We start from the raw sequence: 21,696 nt of genomic DNA, 5'->3' as shown, positions 1-21,696 counted from the left end.
AATAAACGTTGTTTTCAAAGCATTGTTGTGTAAACACAAATTTTTCTAAAACTCAGAAACCAGTTAAAAAAGTGTGTGAATCTCCAATTTCAAATATGTTATTGGGTTTCTGGGTTCTCCGTGGAAGAAAAAAAAATCTATCTAATCTAATCTGTTGCTGTGACTATGAGCGTGTGTTTCTTTGTGTTTGGTGACCTGACCATTGTACACCCTGCCTTCACCCAATATGAGCAGTTATCCACTTCATTGACTCGCGACCTTGAATTGGACAAAGCCATAACCGAGATGGTTTGGACGAAGTCCTTAATCAATGTGTGAATATCTGAGGAAATAAACACAAACAGAATTTTGGGAGTATTTTTTAGGAATAATTTATTGCCAGTAGGAAAGCGTGAGCTTGTGGCAGTATTCAATAAAAACCTTAACAAGACCATAGCATTGCTCAGACACACACAGACACCTGAAAAAGTCACGTGTCCATGGATAACTCCGCACTATAAATATATTGGGTCCCATTTTCTTGGTGGAAAAATAAAGAGGTTCCAAAGTCAAAATGTACAAACAAACGAAGAAATTTTAAAAAAAAGAAAGAAAAAAAACACAATAATATGCAGTCGTTCATTGAAGACCCTTTTTGAAATGAGCAAGAGACGATAAACTTTACGAGTACACTGTGTTCAGAAAAGCCACGCTCTTCTCTTTATCTCTTTTTTTTAAGTGTTTCTTTTTTTCAGTGAATGTAAGCACAGTAAGGCTGATAATGTCACACCATTTAACTCTTTTTTGTCGAAAATAAAAGCATAGAATATCTACAAAACCTAGTAAACTTTGAAATCAAAACTGTACATTGAAATTTACACTGAACATGAGGACTTGTATAAAAACATTTTGCTTGGTTTCTAAAAACAAAAGGATATTGTTACGATATAATCTTTTATTGTATTTTCTCATGATGCTTTTATTTTTTTTCACCTGTTGTACACTGAAATGTTGATCCTTCACACAATCCACTTCCTGTGTGTGATGACAGTCACTTAAAGCAATGGCACCGCCAACTCATCGGGGCCGGAGTTGGACCGAGGAGACGCGAAGAGGCCGCGGAGTCGCTCCTGCAGCTTCTTTGGGCCGTCTCAGCCTAATGGCCGTCACAACCAGTCTCAACAACCCCTGTGTGATTACACATCTTTTTGTGTGTGCGTGTGTGTCATTGTGTGTGTGTGTGTGTGTGTGTGTGTGTGTGTGTGTGTGTGTGTGTGTGTGTGTGTGTGTGTGTGTGTGTGTGTGTGTGTGTGTGTGTGTGCGTATTTAGTGTGGCCGAAGTATGATGGGTAAGGTGTAGCTGTGGGTTCAGGCACTTTTGTTTGGATCCAGTGTCAGACTTCAGTGTGCTGTTGGGAGTCCAGCGCCGGGATGGCCAGCCGTTCAAAGTGGCCTTCGTCACCGCTCTCGTAGTCGCTGATCATGACCTCGGACTCCTCGCAGCACGCCGACATGTCCGAGCACGAGGCTGTGGACGTGTACAGAGACATGGACATGTTGTCCAGGGCTGACGAATCAAAGTCCCGACTGCACCCTAAAGGGAAGGCCCCTCTGTAGCCGCCCGCGCCCATGGTGGAAGCTGGGGTGATGGTGGCGGAGGTGGAACCGGCGCCCGGCCCCTCCGTATCGCCGCCGTCACTCGGGTAGGAGTGCTGAGGCAGATACTGGTTAAGGCTGTAGAGCTGGGGCAGGGCCGGGCGCTGCCGCACGCCGCCTGGACCGGCCGCCGGCAGGTCCAAGTCTCTACCGAGGGGCCGCAGTGTGTCGCTGTACTCCGGCAGAGGTGGCGGCGGCAGGTCATCGTTGGCGGGGAAGTCCTCTGGCGGCGGAGGGAAATCACTCTCGATATCAAAGCCGCCGGGATAGTAATCGGTGTCGATGGCACTCGGGTCGCTGTACAGAGGAGCGGGTGACTCCACAACCTCATACTGAGGGAACTCCTGGATTCCAGGAAGTTGAACACTTGGCATCCAATCAGATGTGTCCCAGTGATATCCTGTGGGAAGACGATGACACAAACACACAGTCAGGACTGTGTGGCGAAGCTCATTCATACACATTCACCAAATATTGCCATGTTAATGTTAAAAACCCACACCATGCAAGGGGAACACAGGTCAGAGTTACACTAACACAACAAGGTTGCACACTCAACTTCACAATGCTTCGTCAACAGATTCTTAACATACTGCAGACACTCGTCACACAAACTTTAAAAAAAAAAGAAGAAGAAAAACAAGATATACTCCATTCGGCACTGGCAGATGCTCTTTCTGTAGTTGTATTTTCAGGCACCACAGTAATTTGATCTGGCCGACACGAAGCTACACGTGTTATGAACTGACCATTCTGTGACAAACTGTCATAACTTGAATTTGTTCTAATGTTCCAAAAAGTTCCATTTTGTTTGAAGTTATCCATTTTAAATACTTTTATCTATGCGAATAGTTTTTTCATGTGATGAATGAATAAAATGTTTATTCATTGACACAAATCTGCGACTGAGTAGTAGTGAATATTTTCCCACGACTGATTAACATTTGGGGAAAACTCTGCTAAAGCCACAGACCAACAGCAAAATTCTCACATTTTAAGGGCCTGAAAGGAGTCCTATACATTTGGCTTTCAGCACTTAGAAGATGGGGAGGAAGCTCAACACTGTATTTGAACAGCAGAAAGCACTGTAAATGAAGCTTAAGACTTAACGCTTAAGATGATAACCAGAAGAATGCAGATTTAATTTTTACATTTAAAATGTCTTCTTATTCTGTGAAGATGTACGGAAAACTAGCACACACACACACACACACACACACACACACACACACACACACACACACACACACACACACACACACACACACACACACACACACACACACACACACACACACACACACACACACACGCACAAATATATGATAGAACAGGAATACCGTTAGTCACCGGGCAACAACGTTTTTCATATTAACCAATGTGGTCACAGCACCAAAGCCATGCAATAAGGATATTTTGGGGATCTTAACATAAACCAAACAGAAAAACGAAGGAAATTTGTGTTTGGTAGAGTAAATGTAACAATGCTTCCTCGCAGTAAATTTCACATTTTCTTTTCCTTTTGTGAGGACTGTGCATTTGTGGAGTACTTGAGTTGCACCCATAAAAAAAAATCTAATTTCTCTGTCAAAGTCAAACAGTATTCATCCCACAAATGCAGAATCCTTACAGAGGTGGACTCTTTAAAAAAAACATTGTATAAGATTTATTACTAAGAAGCATCGTAATAAGAAATAATCTACCAAACACATATTTCCTTACCTTTCCTGTTTAGTTTAATTTATGACGATACGGCCTCCGCTGGGTGCAGAGACACACCAGCTGTGGAGGTTTGGACTCGGGGACGTTTGAGTTAGTGGTTACAGCCGTGTTCCTCAGCCCTGGCACTCGAAACGCCGTCTCCCTGCTCCAGCACACCTGACTATCACCACAGATCGCCTTCAAGCTCCAGAGAAGCCTGGAGGCGCCCCGTCACTGGTGTCAGGTGTGCTGGAACATCCGAGCCACACGTGGCAGAAGAAGAGTCTCCAGTGCCGGGGCTGAGACCCACTGAGGGCGGGATCGGGGCAAGATCGGGGTGGGAACACCAGCGAACACCAGGCACACAAAGATGAATAAGGAAACGTCACCTCTTGGGTTCTTGAGATCATGAGCCAAAAAAGACTCTTATAAGGTGAAGAAGGGAAGGGAGAGAAAGAGAAAGTCATTAAAACCTGATAGGAAGTAACAATCGGTCCAGAACATGAGTGAAAATGAGGACAGCGGTGTGGTGAAGGGCAAATGATGAGGACAAGAGAGGCAGGTAACTGAACTCACAACAGGATTGCCATTTTCTTAAACAGACTTGTTGACATGTGTAATCAAAAGGTGGGAGGGGTCAATAACAAGGCCAGAAGGCAACATATAAGCAGCCTGGTTAATTCTGTATTTGCATATCTTTTTAATTAGCGGGCTGGATGTGAGGAGGGGAAGACGTCAGGGTTGGATGAGGCTTGTCAGTGTAAGATAATGGCAGCTGGTTCTAAAAACAAACTAAAAACCAACACATCACGACAGCGAGGACAAGCACTGGCAGATGGAAGCTGGAAGAGGCTCCTTCTCCTTCCACCGTGTCAACAACAGAGTTGACAAGGTGGATTACTGTCACTATGGAGGCTTGTGAGCGGCAGGGGAGTGTGTGTGTGTGTGTGTGTGTGTGTGTGTGTGTGTGTGTGTGTGTGTGTGTGTGTGTGTGTGTGGGGGGAGACTGAGCATTAGAGAAAATGCTTTTAATATTTGAAAAGAAAGAGAAATTTAAAAAAAAAAACATGAAACACATGGTGGTGGGAGTGACGCCAACGCAAGCAACACGACCACAGACGTCGTCGTCCTTCATGCGAGACACATTTGTTTTTGGTGTTGCTGCATTAAAATGTCTGAGGCGGGTTTAATGGCTGGGCACAAGACAATGACGGGAGGCAACACGGTATCACGGTTGTGTTTTTGTGTGCGTGGAGGGATTGACAGGGTGTTGTGGGGGGGGGGGGGGGGGGGGGGGGGGGGGGGTTAGGGACTGGATTTGTTCGTGCCAGATAACACACACAACAACAACATACTGAGATGCTGGCGGGTGCCATTGACGGTACAGATGGAAGAATCAGTGAAATTCCCCAGAGATATGAGCGCATTTCCCACCCTGCGCTCAGGGATGAGCGTGTGTTTGGAAAACAAACTGAGGAAAAACGGGACGGTGGAGGGAGGACACCATTTTACTTGTCCCGAGCAAATTCCAATTCTAATTCAAATCGAGCTCGAGCCTCATTTTCAGAGGAAAAGATGAAGGTTTGATGACTTATGAGCAGAACAGTCCCAGTGGTAACAGAGGGTAATTAAGTGTAAAATGAAGGCGAAATGAGAAAAAAATAAAACAAACTGCATGTATACCCCTGTGATATTCTCCTTGATGTTTGCTTTAAACATCCTTTCGTATCTACATTTTCTTTTGGGTGGGGGAAAAACAGAGACAAACAAAAAAAGAAAAAGGAGAAGAAAAGGCATGCTGGTAAATAAAAGTTAAAAAAACGTCAAAATCAACAAAGCAGTGACAACGGCTGTTTGAGTAAGTCATCAAACTCCTTTTGAAGGTGAACTCAGGTAAAACTGGGAGCCGGGCAGAACAGAAGCAAAACAAGGTTGGGATGTTTTGCTTTTGACAAAATCATCCCTGGAGAATCACACAGTGTGCAGTACAGCGATTGCTTCCGTCTGTACCGGTAGTGAACGAGGACTTACAGGTCGGACCCCCCCCTATTTAAAACCGTGTTCTGGATCTGTGGACTGATTTGATCCATATGGGAGCTGAGGCCCCGCAGCAAAAAGAAAGAGAGAAGAAGACATGACCGCTGAGCCACTGGTGGGCCGCCCGCTCCGAGCATGCAGAGAAAAAGTGTTAGCATTTAAAATCGACAAGGCAGATGTGACAGTTGCAAAGACCTGCAGGCTGATTGCACAAAACAATTCAGGATAGCTGTTCACAAACATCCGAAAATGACATCTCATTGATTTACGTGTTAGAAAATACAATGCTGTCTTGGTAGCTAAATTCATGGTTTTTCAAAGTGGGGGAGGACGACGCGCACGTTTGAACCATTCCAACTATGATACTGCAAAGTCGAAACAAGGTTATTGTCAACAGCTGTTGGGACGTAAAGGCAATTAAAAGCAGAACCGCAATTTGCACATATACTTCAATAAATATGTTTTATCGTGCATTGATTATCAAGACTTCTGGAAAAACTAAAATGTAATCGAATAAATGATACGAGAAGGCCTGACCCTCAGATTTAACCCCTGAGCGTACCGTTATCGTCACAGGACTCTGACTGGAAGGAGCTGAGCGACTGGACCTCAGACATGCTGCCTCTGGTGTTGTAGGGATGACAGGCGCTCTCCTCCACCGGCTTCTTGGTCAGGCACGAGTCCAAATCCACCACTTTAGCTAGAAGAGGAAGCGCAGCAGGAGCTTAGTGCAACGAGTCCAAAATCAATTGGCTAAATGACGCAAGTCACACTGAACCAAATCTACTTTTAAAGACCTTAAGTTCCCAGGTCAATTGCTTGCGAGGCGTGAACCAGATACATGCCAATAAAGTGTCCACATTGCATTTAAAATAGTCAAATTGGTGTTTAACTAAAGGTCGTTCCACTGCTGGAAGAGGTAACTGCCTTCACACATCAAACCCTGCAACAGTTTCACAGGGATTAAGTTTTAAAAAATAACTTTTAAGAGCAGATTTTAGTAACACTCGCCTTTAATGTCCTATAATGTCCCACAAACACGGTAACACATTTCCTGGAAAGACCAACGTCATTTTGTACAAATTACAGAGAAAGCTGCCGTTGCCACCTTGTGGTTGCAAAGTTTCGGTTCATAGCCAAGCCTCACCAGGCCTGTATAAAATATATAGTGCAGTAATAAAAAGGTATTTTACGACCTTTGATTACCAGACTGATGGCTTCATCTGGGGTGAAAGTTAACCAAGTTAGTCATTACTGGGACATCATTAAACAGACCTCCTGAAAAGCTGCAGCAAAGAAAAATCTATACGACTGCATTTTAAATAACAAAATGTTTGAGTTTCCGTGATGAGAAACTATCCGTAAATAATCATTATTCTGATCTTCAGATACACCGTTGAACTTTGAACAGGCCTTAAAGGTACATTTAGATGTTTAATAAGAAGGTTTATTTGTTTCACTCAATTTCTAAAACCCCGCATTCCTTCTTGTCGCTTAAGAATGTGCTTTCACTTCTTTGCACTAATTTTGAAATTGCTTTCATTGAAAGGTCACACTAAGTTTTTACTGGTTGCCCCAACTGAGATGAAAGAATGCTTTATGAGGCCCCTGAAGCAAAATGACTCTGACTCTCACTCCTGGTTTCGATAAATTCCGGTTGAGCCTCGTGCGTGTGTACGCATGTGCAGCGTTCTAATGTTGAAGGCACCCAATGAGCCATATTCCCACAGTGAACGAACATCTGCTTGTTAAGTGTCGTCATTATCCACTGTGAAGCAGTAAGAAAAAGCTGATTCCGTTTGCAAACTCACTGTCATAATCGTAGTCCCAGTTAGGCTTCTGGATGGAGTCGCTGTCTGAGACGGAGTTGGAGGGTGGAGGGGGAGGGAGGTTGGGCGCTACGCTGCACACGGCCACCGTCTTGCGGTGTCCGTGCACAGAGTCCGGGTTGAAGGTGCTGAACTCGGGGTGCTCCGGGATGGCCGAGCCCTCGAAGGAGTTCCTGTCCAGGTTGTTCCTCGAGTCGCTGGGAATGCTGGGAGTGTAGGAGATGGGGCGCACGGGCACCTGAGGCGGGATGTCCGAGTAGATGTTCTTGTTGAGCTTGGCGTCGAAGTAAGGCCTCTGGAGGAAGGAGTGAGGCACGTTGGAGCTGCCGGGACGCTTGTCGTCGTCGTCGCTCTTGGACCTGCTGCGGCAGGCCCTCTTGCGGATGATGATGAAGAGGAGGACCAGTATGAAGATGCTGGACACGAAGACCACGATTCCGATCACCTCCTCCAGGCCGATGTTCCAGGAAGTGGAGACGAACTCGTTGCGGACTTCGGCCCGGAGCTCGCACATCGGACCATTGAAGCCCAGTGAGCAGTTGCACTTGTAGGAGCCGTATGTGTTCTGGCACTGGCCGCCGTTGGCACACGGGTTCTTGGTGCACTCGTCAATGTCACTCAGACACCTAAACACAGTGAGGAAGGCCGGAAGATTAAAATAGCAAAATATAATTTTTTGCCAGGTTTAACTGTATATTTAGCAGTTTAAATTCAACAATAGTCAACAAAGTTTGCCATGAGTGAGAAACTATTCCTTTCTACACAAATGTCCAATTTGTCTAAAAACTAAGACGAAGAGAAAAGCTTTAAATTTACAACAAATGAGATCCTTCAATTTCTGGAAACGTATTAAAAGAAACATTTTGATTCATTGAATCCACTAAAACTGACGTACCGGTCCCCCAGGAAGCCTGGTTCACACTCACACACGGGACCGTCCAGGCTGTCAATACACTTGCCGCTGTTTTTACAGGGGTTGTCCCTGCAGTAAGGTCCCAGCTGGCACCTGCAAACAGAATCATTATAAAATCTCTTTTCAATTTCCACAAGGAAATAGGGGATAATTCACTACAAAGATGCCAAAAGAAGGACTTTGTAAAAGCCATCTCTCATCACAATTCATGCAGACTCATTTCCTTAGCAGTGCTGCATGCGGCGAGCAGCGTTCATGGAGCACTGGTGTACCTCTGTCCTGAGTACTGCCCTCTGCACTGGCAGTAGAAGTCATCCGCACGAGGCACGCAGGTGCCACCGTACAGGCAGGGGTTGGATGCACAGGGGCTTATTGCGATCTCACAGTGTGTGCCCATGAAGGAGGCGGGACACTTGCAGAAGTAGCCTGGGGGAGTCAGAGAGACGGAGAGTGACACAGAGCAGGTGGATGTTTTTTGTGGGTCTCAATTCCACAGCAGTGAAGTGACAGCTAATTTTTTTCCCCCCAAGTATACTGCTGTTCTTGAAACTAAAAACATCCTCCAGATGTTCTACAAAAAGCCTTCTGCTGATGGTAAAATAAATAACCCCCACCCCCCACCCCTCCCGAACCACTCGCAGGTCTTTAATGTGAAACAGATGTAGAAGTGTTGAGCTTGCATCAACAGCAAACAGCAACAACTGCAAATTAACACACGGTGAGAACACACGAGGGGAAAAAAAGTCAGGGTGAATTATGATAAAACATACTTAAAAAGCAGAGTAAATGAGAACTATAGGCCTGACTTCGATAGCTAAAAGCCTGGTTCACCTCTTCAGCTGAAAAATGGATCCTACTTCTACTTACAAGCAACAGCAGCTCAGGAACTGTGTAACTCAAGAAGATACTCAGGAAATACTGCAACCAGAGAAGAAATGTAACTCTAGTCCAAGTAAGATATCTTGTACCTCCATTAGGCAGTGACGTGCAGCTCCCTCCGTTGGTACAGGGGTTGCTGGAGCAGCTCTCAGCAGGCGCGAGCGCGCAGCCCGGAGAAACGTCCACGATGTCTTCCAGCACGGCGTGAGCCCGTTGCGCCCTGGTGTTGAGAGGCAGCTCCTGGCCGTTCAGCGCCATGGCTTCCATGCAGCCGCGGAGCCCGTTGGTGATGGGCAGGCTGCGGCCGTGGCGAGCGGAGGCGTGCTGGCGGACGTGACCGCCGAAGTAAATGCTGTTGTCGAGGTTGAGGGTGCGCAGCGTTCCGGGCGCTGTGCCCGAGGCGGCGTGCACCCGGTCCAGCACAAGTTTGGCGTAGTTTCCGTCCACCTCCAGTAAAACGGAGTGCCACTCGCCATCGTTGACCTGAGCGCTGTGGACTGACACCAGGCCGGGGCCACTGCCGCAGTCGAACTTGTACTGTAGGCGGCCGTTCACAATCTGATTTGAGGACACAGAGGGAAGAAAACTTAGACGAAATTGCTCGTTGGTAGTTGCTAGTAGGTTAACGCTGATTAGAGATTAGAGATTAGAGAATAGCCATCTTTTTGTTCCGCTTTGCGAAATCGCAAGAGGAAAACAGAGAGAGATGTGAGGTGGTTCTCCTTGTACAAGAATGTTTTCAAATGAAAAAGGCAAACTTGCATTGTTTTGTCTGTTTGTGTAAATGACAATAGCTGGGAGGCAATGAATTATTAGGCAGAGTGCAGTGTTTTCGAGAATAAAAACACTCCGTCTCTGTGTAAAGGGGTGAAACTTGACTTTTAGTGAAACTCACATTACTGAGGACGTTACCAAATCTTTTGGAAAATGAAAAAATGATGCGGTTTCCATTCCATCGTCATTCTTATGAGCGACAACAATCTCATACAAAAACCTTAAAAACTCGAGTTTTACACCTTTTTCAACATGTCATATTTTTTGTATTTTACAAAAAATCCATTTTATTTAATGGATACATACAGTAGGTTTACCTTGTGATGGCTACTTTAAAGGAACCAACTGTAATAATGTTCATCATGCCGGAGGCTCCTGTACTCAGAGAGCCCCCACTCACATCCCCACCCCACCACAACTGGATCAGGAAGTTGCATGATCTGATTAAAGGATGGATCAAATCTCAGGTTCATTCAGGGCTCAGAGCCTTTATGGGCAGAGTTTGCATGTTGCCTGTGCATGAGTGGGTTTATCTTCGGTTTTACTCCCACAAATGAAGACTAAATTTCAAGTAGGTGTGAACATGATTTCAGGACTGATGACCTACCCAGGATGTATCTCGCCTTTTGTCCATTGTCAGGTGGTAATGGCTCGAGCACCATCCATCCATCACTCAAGTTTGGTGGTATATATATATATATATATATATATATTTTAAAAAATGGCTCTGATACCAGTACACAATAACAATTTCAGATTAAAACAACACCGTTCCCCTTCATTTTAAACTGCTGATCCAAGACACTGAAAGCTGTATAAGGCAGCCTGATGAACAGAATCTGTCTCGTACCCAGCTGGGCTTTTCAGGCTGCTCCACCAGACGAGACGAGAAAAGGAATGTGTGGAAAACTGCTGTCTGTTACCCTCCCACTACTAAAATAGCTCCCGTGTGTGTGGTTTTTGTTTTTTTTTCTTTTTTGACCCACCACCACATTCCCATCGGCCCTCATGTGAAAGGAGTTTTAAAGTGACTCTTTTGAACCCTGCAGCACAGTCGCTTGGTACAAACTGCCAGCTGGTCTCCAGGGACTGCGGGTCAGATCCATGTTAAGCTCTTCTGATTTAGAAAAGCTGGGCAGTAATGCAGAGCTTAGAAATGAAAATTCTGATTGAATTGTTTTCAAACACACACGCACGCACACACGCACACACACCTCCAGGATGCTGTAGTCCGTCCCTTTAGCGTACATGACAGTGGCATGGCTGGAAAAGGTCCTGAGCCTCAGAGAAAGTTTCATCAACTCTTTGTTCTCGTTCTCCATCAGATGGTACTTCACATAGCCGCTTCCGCTGAACGTCAGCGATTGGCCGTCTGAAGAGGAGCAGCACGGACAAAAAGCGTTGTAAATACACACAATCAGACATCAACCACTGCCTTTTGAGCAAGTAGCGATAGATCAAACAATTCAAGGTCGCAGATAAAGAGTCTTACCGGAACATTTTCCCTTTTTGCCTTCAGGACACACACAACTGTACACAGTTTCTCTAGGATCCGCCACGCAGTCCATGCCCTCCGGACAGGGACTGCTCTCACACAGGGTGTTCAACACAGGACATCTGCCTCCTAAATAGCAAAATAATTCCACTGAGTAACCATCTCACAGAACATGAAGTGTGAAGTGTGTGAGGTGCAGTGGTACCTTCACACTGGCAGGTGGCGGCCCGTTGGTGCCGCGGCGTGACGAAGCTGAGGCGGGCCGTGCTGTAGGTGGACATGCTGTTTTTAACCAGAGAGACCACTTCGTCACAGAAGTGCAACGGGCAGTCCAGGCCCGCGCAGAGCTTCTGCACCACGCGCACGATGCGGACGCCCGTCATCTCCTCGATCACGGCGGCGGAGGAGTTCAGCTTACGAAAGACGACCTGGGGGAAATTGAAACATGAATACCAAGCGACTCCATTTTAAGGGGATTAGCACTGAAAATGAGGACTCCGCTAATCCACAGAAAATTAATCAACTGTTTTGATAAATGATGAATGCGTAAAGATATTTAAAGGGTAAAGCTGGAAGAAAAGAGGCAACTAATCAATTAAGAGGAGACCATTTTGATACTTCAGACTCTTTTCATGCAGCTATGTGTTATTCCAAAGTTTCTGCTCTACAAGTCTGGAAATAAAATGTGTCCTGGATCATGATTTCACAAGGGATTAACAGTGTTGGATTTTAGTCAATTTGAGCAATATTTGACATTTTTGAATCAATCTACTTTGCACAAGCTGTAAGTCATCAGTAAGTCTATTTCTTTAATTCATGAGGCCTTACCTCCTGGGACTGATAGGGGCTGCCCGATCTCTCAAGGGTCAACAGGACATCGAGATCTCCATGCTCTGAAGGCTGCAGGCTTACAAGCTGCACCTCACTCCTCCTCACCCCAGCTATGTTTCTGAGTGCTCGCTGGAAATTGCGCCAGTAGTCCCCAACGAATTCCTCAGGGGCGATATTAGCGAAGCGCACAGCGATGGAGTTGTCCAGGGCCTGACGGGTCACTTGCCGGACGTGCACGGTGACATCAGCGGGCGTGGTGAAGCGCCCGTCGGTCACGGTCACATTTAGAGGGTAGTGGCCCACGTCCAGCGGCCGCAGGGCGATCACTTTGCCGTCGGAGGCTGAGACCGAAAACAAAGCGGCGCTCTCGTCCGTGGATGAGGGGGAGGACGGGGCGAGGCTGTAGGTGAGGGTGTCGTAGATATCTTGGTCGGTGGCGTGGATCTTTCCCAGGACGCCCCCGGGGTATTCGTCACCAGCCGTGGACACAAAGATGTCAAGTGGAAGAACAGCCGGAGGGTACACACTCTCCTCGATTATTCGCACACTAATGAAGGCAGTGGAGAAGAGCTGAGGTTTCCCGCTGTCTGACACCTGAGTGTGAGGGAAGGAAACACAACTTTAATCTTATTACCTTTTTCCCAACAGCAGAGGGCAATCAAGCTCTTGCAGTATTCATATCCCGCTTTGACAGTGTTGGCGTGCAGTATGTACATTAGATATTAAAGCCAACCAAACGTTTATAAGATATTTCCGTCACACTTTCAGAGGGATGGTCATCGCTTCTGCAAGAAAATAAACGATGACTCAAGAGTGAGTGTGCTTCTTGTGTGTAACAAGACATCGCACTTACATTTCATATCCCATCTGCCCACACATTCTTTTTCTCTCTCTCCTCTCTCTCTTTCTCTTTCCTCCTGAGGTGACACGTGATCAAGCCAAATCAAAGCAAATGTCTTATTTAAGCTGCTCCTGTGAGAAGCACTGGTATGCAGCAGCTTCCCCATATTTTAAATCAACTTCTCATGTGGAAATGCTTGCAAGGCTTCAAGCTATTAAACATTTGGGAGATTCAGAGAGTAGAACTGCTTAGAGGAGTGCTGACTAGATTGGGAAAGGAGTAAGCATGGCAGAAAAGGTGCAGGCAGGGGAAAGAAGGAGGGCAAATGGCTCAGGTCGCTCTGGCTTGACGGCTAAATCAATACACCCCTCAATTCAGGTTTCTCATTGGCTCCGTGACTCACCTGTGCTTGAAGTAGGTACTGTTCTTTACTTTTCCTTTTCAGTGCTCCCGCTGCCACCAGAGCTCCCTGCTGATTGATGTGGAAGGCATCGCCCTCGTTCCCATCCACGATGGCAAACGTGAAGGGCGGCCCGTTGTGAGAGGCGTCGCGATCGGTTACAGTGAGGTGAAGGACGCTGGTGCCTTGTGGTCGATTCTCCTGCGCGACACGACAGAAGTGTGTTCTTCAATATTTGTGACAAGAGGAGGCAGTTTCTTCACTGAGCTGTTGAATCACTAATGCGTTTAAGGGGATTTGCACTCGCACAACACTGCGGAGCCAGAACAATGACTGGCTGATACAACCTCTTAACGGCAAACACAAAACCTTCAATCTATTTATAAATAAGACATGAAAGTGATGGAGCACAGGGTATCTCCACCAGTAAACAAGCTTTTACAGCTAAAGTATGAGATTTGCACATCAAAATCCCATCGACTTCAGTTGTTGCTTGAGCTCCCCTCTTAGGCTAGCGGCAGGTCGAAATTTTGAGCGACCCTTTGAAAAATCTCACAGTGCCTAAAAGAACCTTCCATTTTTGGGTGGACCCTGTGTAATTTTTGGAACCGAGCGCAGTGCTGCAGAGCAAGTGTGACAGTGACAATCGCACTTTGGTGTGCAACAAAACATTCGCGCCAGGATGTGTAACAACTGCCTCGCACTGAAACGCCTTAAAAGATGTGAGACTTCAATGTGAAGCTCCAAGTTTTGCTTTGAGAGAAGAAAGTAGCTCCGAAGAAAAAAGAAAAAAAAGACGACGTACTTCTGCCTCTTTTTGTAAACTTTGACCAATTCTTCTTCAGAAGTTCCTTTCTCTGGTTTCCATGGCTATGATTATAAAGGATCAAAAGTCTGTGTTTAATACAGTTTGGATTATATTAGGAGGAAAATGACCAACTTCCATGCACCTGTACGTCACGGTCTGAACGGCATCGAGCAAACAAGCTCAACAGACGATGACTAAGTCGTCATCAGCACGTTGTGTGTGAGCAGGAGAAGCCTCATTGTGGTTTGTGGTGTTTGTGAGCTGTCCTTGACCAGCAGCTTGGCCACACTGAAGCTCCTGATGAGCAACAGTAGAAAGAGACTGTCACTTTCATTGTCAGTGCTTTGTCTGTTGCTCGTCTGTCCCTGAATGGGCTTCAGATCTCTCCTTTCTGTTGACTCTTTGAAATCCCCACTCAAAACTCACTTTCATTCTAGAGTGTTTAAAAAAAACAAAAAAAAAACTACTGAGCTTCCTGGTGGATTCGTACAGTATGTGGATGCTCTGTGTGTGTTTTGTCCCATTTTAGTTAGAAGTTGTACTGTACTTTGATCAACGCTCCACGGTAGGTAAAATACAAGCAGTCAGGAGGCAGAACGATGTTTCATCGTGAAGTGCTGGCGCTGTTTGCAGTGTGTGCCATGCCTCCACACAGCATCTCTTCAAATTCTCTCTTTTCTTTACAGTTTTATAAACAAGAGAGGAATCTTGAAAACTAATCGTCTACCACCCTACCTTTAGAAATTGTTTTTTTGATCTTCAAAAATGAAATGCAGGTGAATCTCTTTATCATTCCGCATTCTCATCCCTACAGCGCTTTCCTCCACTTCAGGTTTTATCAGCTTAGTATCTTACATGGTCCCGCTCTCCCTCTCTCCTGCTTTACAGTCCTTTGCCTCTACCCCTAATCTGCATTTTCATACTTAAGATGCAGCGACTGCCTTTCAATTCTGTTGCCTTCCCCCTCTTCCTCCCTTCTCCTTACCTCTGTTCCAGCTCCATCCTCCCACTTGCTTCTTGACATTCCAGTCGCATGCTCTCCTATTATTTCCTCCTGTTAATCCCTCTCTCGGTGTCCACAGCAACCCTGCCCTGCACCTCCCTCCTCTCCTTTCGTTCTTTCCATCTACTTTATTCTCGCTCCGCCTCTTATCAGTCAGCAGCACTGACCCCTTACATCCCTCTCACCTGAATGATGAGGCTGTAGTTGGCCTGGGAGAAAAGAGGCGGGTTATCATTGACGTCTGAGATGTCAATGTTGATCACGGTGCTGCTGGAAAGCGAGGGCACCCCGTTGTCGGAGGCCACCACCGTCAAAGTGTACCCAGATGTCTGACAGGGAAGAGAGAGAGGAGAATTACCATACACAGGCGGTGCTGCTTTTGTAAGCAATAATGCAACAGAGATCGGTAAACAAGCCTCCCTATTAGGCCTGACATGACTCTGATTGGATTCTGCATAGACTGCAATTAGTTCCACGGTGGATTAAACTGTATGTGAACAGTCAGCATTGTGTCTGCTCTTCTCTCTTACCCTCTCTCTGTCCAGCTGGCGGGCGACTTTAAGCTCTCCTCTGACCGGATCGACGGTGAAGGGGCTGCCGTGGTTTCCGTCCACAATGGAGTATCGCACATGGTCATAAGAAGGCCCGTCTAAATCCTCAGCCACAACCTTTGAGTCAATCAAACATTACAGCCATCAATCAATCATACAATCAATCAATCAATCAATCAATCAATCAATCAATCAATCAATCTTTAAGACAAAGTCATATGACATAAAACTGATATAACAGGCTCTGAAAACTTATTTTGTCACTCAGTTTTTTACAAAGATCAATTGCTTCCTAAATAAAGACGTCACACATCTGGTAAATGTAAACAGAAATCTTCCTATGTCACAAGAAGAGACATCATGATTGCTTGTGTTTTATCTGGGATGACACAGTGTGCAGCTGCCATGAGTCAGTTCCTGTCTTAGTACCCATTTTCCCAGTGAGTACTTTTATCCTTCTATCTGTGATTGATATGCCACCTGTGCTCTTTCCATTTGGACTTTCTTTTTTGTTCAAGTAATATATTTTATTTTATTTTGTTACCCATGCGTCTGCATCTCGGCTCTTTCTCCTGAAACTATCATGCTGCACCACTGGCAAACAGAACTTTCTTTTTGCTGGAGTGTAACTTAATGTTTAACCTGAGCATCGTCTTTTGGATTCTCAGTCTCTGTTACATATGAAGACTATGAAGTACGCTGATGAAAATAGCTTCACATGCTCAGTATCACACAGATGTCAGCGACCTAATGCGCCTTCCAATCGACCTCGAGCTCACGTAAAGCTACACACAGGACACACAGAAAGTCTTCAAACCACCAACTGTCACATATTGAGAGGGATCCCCGGGGAAATCAGCCGACAGTAAAGATTTATAAGGATGAGGGAATGGCAGATATTAAAAACTAATTTTCTGATGGATAATTTTTCTCTAGGTACATTAGACACACAGATAAAATGGCCGTAAGCAGCGGGGGGGGGGGGGGGGGGGGGGGGGTTTATGAGGCGAGGGAAAGGGGGTTGGGCTGCCTCGGCAGATAAAAATGGATTGGAGGGAAAATTGATTCACAAAAGGTAGAGAATGCCTTATCAAGGATGGGAGCTTAATGAGTCAAGTGTCTTTTAATTAAAGTTTGAGCATGTGTGTCAGATAGTGCACGGGAACAGGCGTGCAGTGAGCATGAAGAGCATCAGTCCTCATTTAGCTGCTCCACCAGATGGTGATTTGCCACAGGTGCAGATATGCGATGGTGTATTCAGTGAGTAATGGGCAGCGAAGGAGGAGAAGCTATGAGGGAGTAAACCGACGGCTGAGTGAGAAGGTGAAGCGAGTGACAGATTTAGCTGGAGGAAAGTGAAGCGGGGGGGGGGGGGGGGGGGATAAAATATGTCTCGCCCCACATGCAGTCTTATAGTAATTATGGCTTATTTCCCCACAACAAGCACCTGCTGTATACAAATGTGTCCCGTAGTAGGCTGTTTGCATTCTCACCGCCAACACGGTCTTCCCCAGCTCCGCGTCCTCGCTGATGACGGCTGTGTACACGTCCTGGCTGAAGACGGGCCTGTTGTCGTTGACATCAGTCAGGTTGATGTTCACAGTCGCCATGTCGCTGAGTGGCGGCGAGCCGCCATCTGTGGCCTCGATGGTGATGTAGTATTCATGGGAGGCCTCGTAGTCCAACGGCTCAATCACGAAGATGTCACCTAAGGACGAAGAAACGGCAAGAATAGATGCAGGCAGACTTTGCAGGCAGCAGTGGAATTTCTAATTTTACTAATTTCTTGAACACATAAATATATTTACAGAACTATTTTGCAGAGGAGTCACTGTCATACATTTTATACTCCTACATTCAAACATTTTAAGCTTGAATGCCCCTTGAACTGCGATCCATCCGTCATCTGTCACTGACGCTTATTTGAAAATCAAAGATCAGGCCTGCCTGAGGCACACTGTCTTATAATACTGCTTGCAGCAAGAAACCCCCCCCCCCCCAAAAAAAACTAAACCTCCTTTTTTCTTCTCTCGTGTTGCATGGCAAAGCCAGAGCTAACCTATCCCAACGTTGCCAGAAAGACAGAAAGAAAGCCTGCTACCAACTTTGAATAGTCGTTCCTTTGACTTTGATTTTATATTTTAATATCTACACAAAGTTTAGGACTTCGGAGGCACACACCTGACCAACTTCAAACTGGGGATGTCACGAGAAGCAACTCCAACAATCTTTAACACAACTGTAATCATGTGACTATGTGAGTAATAGTATTTTCTGATTGATGCACGCTGTATTCCACCTCCCTTATCGCAGTTAATATTTAATAAAATGTTTTTCAGTATCTCAAAAACTGTGCAATGAAGTCTACAAATAATTACATTTTATGAGCAGCAAGACATTATACGTATTTGAGAAACAGCCACCAAACTTGGAAGTCAGAGTTTCCCACCTCCACAGGAGTTCCCAACTGTAACTGATTTTTAAATTAAATTTTAAATTGGAAACATTAATGAGTGTTTTAGGTGCATTAAAGATGAGGTGAAAAAGTATTACCAGTACGCGGGTCCACGCTGAACATGCCGTGTTCGTTCCCGCTGACGATGCTGTAGGAAATCTCCCCGTTAGCGTCGGCGTCCCTGCTGGCCGCTTGCACCCTGACCACTTGGGTTCCCGCGGCCACGTCCTCGGACATGGTCGCCGTGTATTCGCGGTGCTCGAACACTGGCGGGTTGTCGTTGATGTCCAGGACTGAGACCTGCACCTGACAGAGCGAGGACAGGCGCGGCGAGCCCTGGTCGCTGGCGCGGGCCCTCAGCTCGTACACCGACTGCACCTCGCGGTCCAGAGCTCGCTCCAGGCTTATGACTCCGGTGTGCTCGTCAATTGAGAAGAAGCCGTCTGCAGAGTTGACCAGCGAGTAGAGGATGTTGCCGTTGAGACCTGGAGTGACATCAAAAGACGACACGTCGGTTTAATTTGCAACGTGAATGTTTACAATTGCGTTTGGACGGCGGCTCCCAGTTTACGCCTTCGCCTGTGTTTCTGACCCAGCTTGTTTATTTCCTCCCACATCTCAGCCATTACGCTGGCGAGTAAAATGTTACTATCCACAATGAGAATGATGGCCACATAAACTGAAATGCCCCTTTAAGTAGAAGGCGTAAACAAGCATATTGTTTCCTTATTTTGATGTATTGATTCATGAATGATTAAAACCTTCACCTTCCTTCCTCATTCCAAAACATCCGTCTTTCACACAGGCCCTGATAAACAGGAGCTGTAAATGTCTAATCCATGCCATCCCCATAACTCATGTCCTCCCACAAGCAAGACGGTCCCAGAAACAAGACAGAGACGGATCACAATAATAATCATAATGCTTTTCCGCAGGTGGCCCCCATTTGGAATATGCTATTATATTCCCATTTATCAGGTAAGTGCCCCCATCCTCCATGGATCTCATTATCATCCTAGAGAGACTAAGCAAGGGGAACTCTGCTTATATGGTTTCTCATCACTTTCATCTGGTCTCATCATCCTTGAGACAATTGTTAACGCTGGTTAATTCACTTCTATTGAAATGTGATTGTTTATATTACTCCTTGCACATATGTTTCTGATTGTATGCTCTTTTCAATCTGCAGGTGAAAAGGCCTGAAAAAAGCTGGGACATTCAGTCAGTTTGTATATTTTGAGAAAATCTATAGTGTGACATTCTATGTCACACTATATCACCTTGAGCTACTTTTCTCATTAAAAAATGCATTTTCCCTAACTGTCGCTCTGCATTTGCACATCTTCATCTTGCGAAGGAGTTCATCTGAAGCCCTCTTGTGAAGACCAAAGCTGCCAAGGCTGATAAAACCCTGACAAAAAAATAAATAAATGTTTAACAGAAATTGTGACAAAACTCTCAACAGGTCAGAACGTAAAGGTTTACTGAAACTCCTAAAGACAGAGCATACCAACGATATGGTCGAGTTAAATCCCCAAACCGGATTCAGACAGAATATGTGTAAACACGACTCATTATCACAAGATTTTGCGAAGATGCCACATCCTCAAAAATCAAATGTGACGTCACAGAGCGGAGTGCTGCAGCAGGGGCTGACCCTGTCTGTCTGCATGAAAATTGCATGTTTTCCATGTGCTTGTGGATGTTTTCTCTACTGTGTTCTTCCAACAAGTCGAATAAATGCTTATTAATTTACTTTGTGATGTAAAATTGTCCTTAAGAGTAAGAGAGGGATCTGTGTTCGTCCTGTGATGGACTGGAGATCTCTCCAAGGTTTACCTCGCATTTTGCTCAAGTGCTCGAGGACTTCGGTTTAAATAAAGGTGGTATATATAGAAGATCTTGACCTTTCACTTCGGCAAACAAAAACCGCCTCGATTCCTCTTTGAGAACGAAATTTTATTAAACCCTCAAAAGCCACTCTCTAGAGATTAACTGCTTAATAAAAATGAAACCAACGCACGGACGGACGAAAACAGAACGTCTGCAGCCCGTAGCTGGCAAAATGTGGAGGCAAAAAAAAGCGATAAAAATTTCTCTGTGATGGAGGAAAGTGAAAGTGGGGAATAAGAGGAGTGAGGCCACGAGGAGGGCAAAGAGAGCCACTCAGATCCAGGTAGAGCGATAAAGGACAAAGCAGAATCAGAGGAGGAATTTGGAGGTTTATCATAGATCAAGGGGACCAGTCTGGGTCTGTTCCTCTGTCTGGTTCATAATCACTCCACTCTGATAAGTGCTGCCTGTCAGAGATTGCGGTGGCGGCTGGGACCTGGGAACTGCAATGTGGGTACGTATCAAACATCATAGAAGGATCACAGAGAACCAGCAGATTTGAGAATGAGTCCACTCAGACATCAGCATGGGCAAACGTGGAGGATAAAGTCGTTTCTTTTCTCTTTGGGGGCGGGTTATACATTATTCTTTGCATTTTGATGGCGGGTTGCAAGTACAGTACGGCTGACTGAAGCCTGAGTGAACTGGGTCAAATCTACGCCGAGACGCTGCAGGTCTGCACGGGACTTAAATCAAAAATACTAGACAGACATAAAAAAAAAAAGAAAAAAGAAAAAGCTCCTGCAGTGTGCAATACACGTGTGTGAATGTGTGTGTGTGTGTGTGTGTACTGATCAAATCCTCTTTCTGCTCTCACTCAGTGTAACTCTAAATAATTACTGCCCCTGGCTGCACTGCAGGGTGCACCTTTTTTTCCTCTCCACCCTTCCTTCAACTACCCTTATCCCCGATATTCAAAACTGAAGCAAACGTTGTGCCAGTAAAGCCTCCGGGAAGAAATGTCTTAATGCCAGCTCTTTCCTTATGCTATTTAGCGTGTGTTTTATTTTTTTTTTACCCTCTCAGAGGGTTTCCAGTTCTAGCATCGTTTTCATTCTGTCAAGCTGTCAGTCCCCGACCCCCCCCCAAAAAAAAAAGAAAAGGAGGAAAAACAAGATGTGGGAAATGGGAGGAGACGGTGTCGATTCTGTGCCAGCTTACAGGCTGAGATGGTTGTTCAAGCCGGGGTGACAAGTCCACTAAAAAAAACCTCTCTCAAGTAGTTTAAGTGACTGTTAAAGTGTGCCGTTTAAGCTCATGGCCTTCTTCACATGCGGGCATCTAGGAGATTGGCAAAGTTTGCTAAAAGGAGGAGACGCTGGAGATAAATATGTGGCCCTGCGGCTTTGCACCAGGCAAACAGAAAATTGCAATCATCCCTTTGGAGAATTCGGCTTGAAGAGAGAAGAATTTCATTAGAGTGTAATGGAGCTTTTAATTTGAGGGGTTGATCATTCATGAAATTTCACATTTGTTATCCCTCCCTCTTGCCATTTAGTGGAAAGCAGCTCCACAATGGAACGATAATAACCTGAGCGAGGCGAGTCAGCGCTGAAGCCAAAATGCATCAGCATCTTGATGATGCTCTTATTCTTCAAGCATGTGCTCAACGTATTGTCACTGAGCCTGGACTCACTTTCCAGTGCACTTT

General features: G+C 45.6%; 1 protein-coding gene across 1 annotated transcript in view; it reads right to left on the bottom strand.

The window, feature by feature from the left end:
- Positions 1-356: 356 nt before the first annotated feature.
- Positions 357-21,696, bottom strand: part of fat1a (FAT atypical cadherin 1a) — an 80,715-nt gene continuing 59,375 nt past the window's right edge. The window contains 15 exon segments of the mRNA XM_080464650.1: positions 357-2,035; positions 5,936-6,073; positions 7,185-7,828; positions 8,098-8,208; positions 8,388-8,541; positions 9,084-9,552; positions 10,983-11,140; positions 11,261-11,392; positions 11,469-11,691; positions 12,092-12,688; positions 13,339-13,536; positions 15,332-15,475; positions 15,677-15,814; positions 17,191-17,405; positions 18,251-18,637. Of these exon segments, the coding sequence (XP_080320776.1) occupies positions 1,374-2,035; positions 5,936-6,073; positions 7,185-7,828; positions 8,098-8,208; positions 8,388-8,541; positions 9,084-9,552; positions 10,983-11,140; positions 11,261-11,392; positions 11,469-11,691; positions 12,092-12,688; positions 13,339-13,536; positions 15,332-15,475; positions 15,677-15,814; positions 17,191-17,405; positions 18,251-18,637 (4,370 nt within the window). The 3' untranslated portion in view covers positions 357-1,373.

This window comes from Lipophrys pholis (assembly GCF_963383615.2).
Source record: "Lipophrys pholis genome assembly, chromosome: 5".
Taxonomy (NCBI): domain Eukaryota; kingdom Metazoa; phylum Chordata; class Actinopteri; order Blenniiformes; family Blenniidae; genus Lipophrys; species Lipophrys pholis.
The sequence above is the reverse complement of the archived record's forward strand: the minus strand, read 5'-3'. Positions and strand labels throughout refer to the sequence as shown.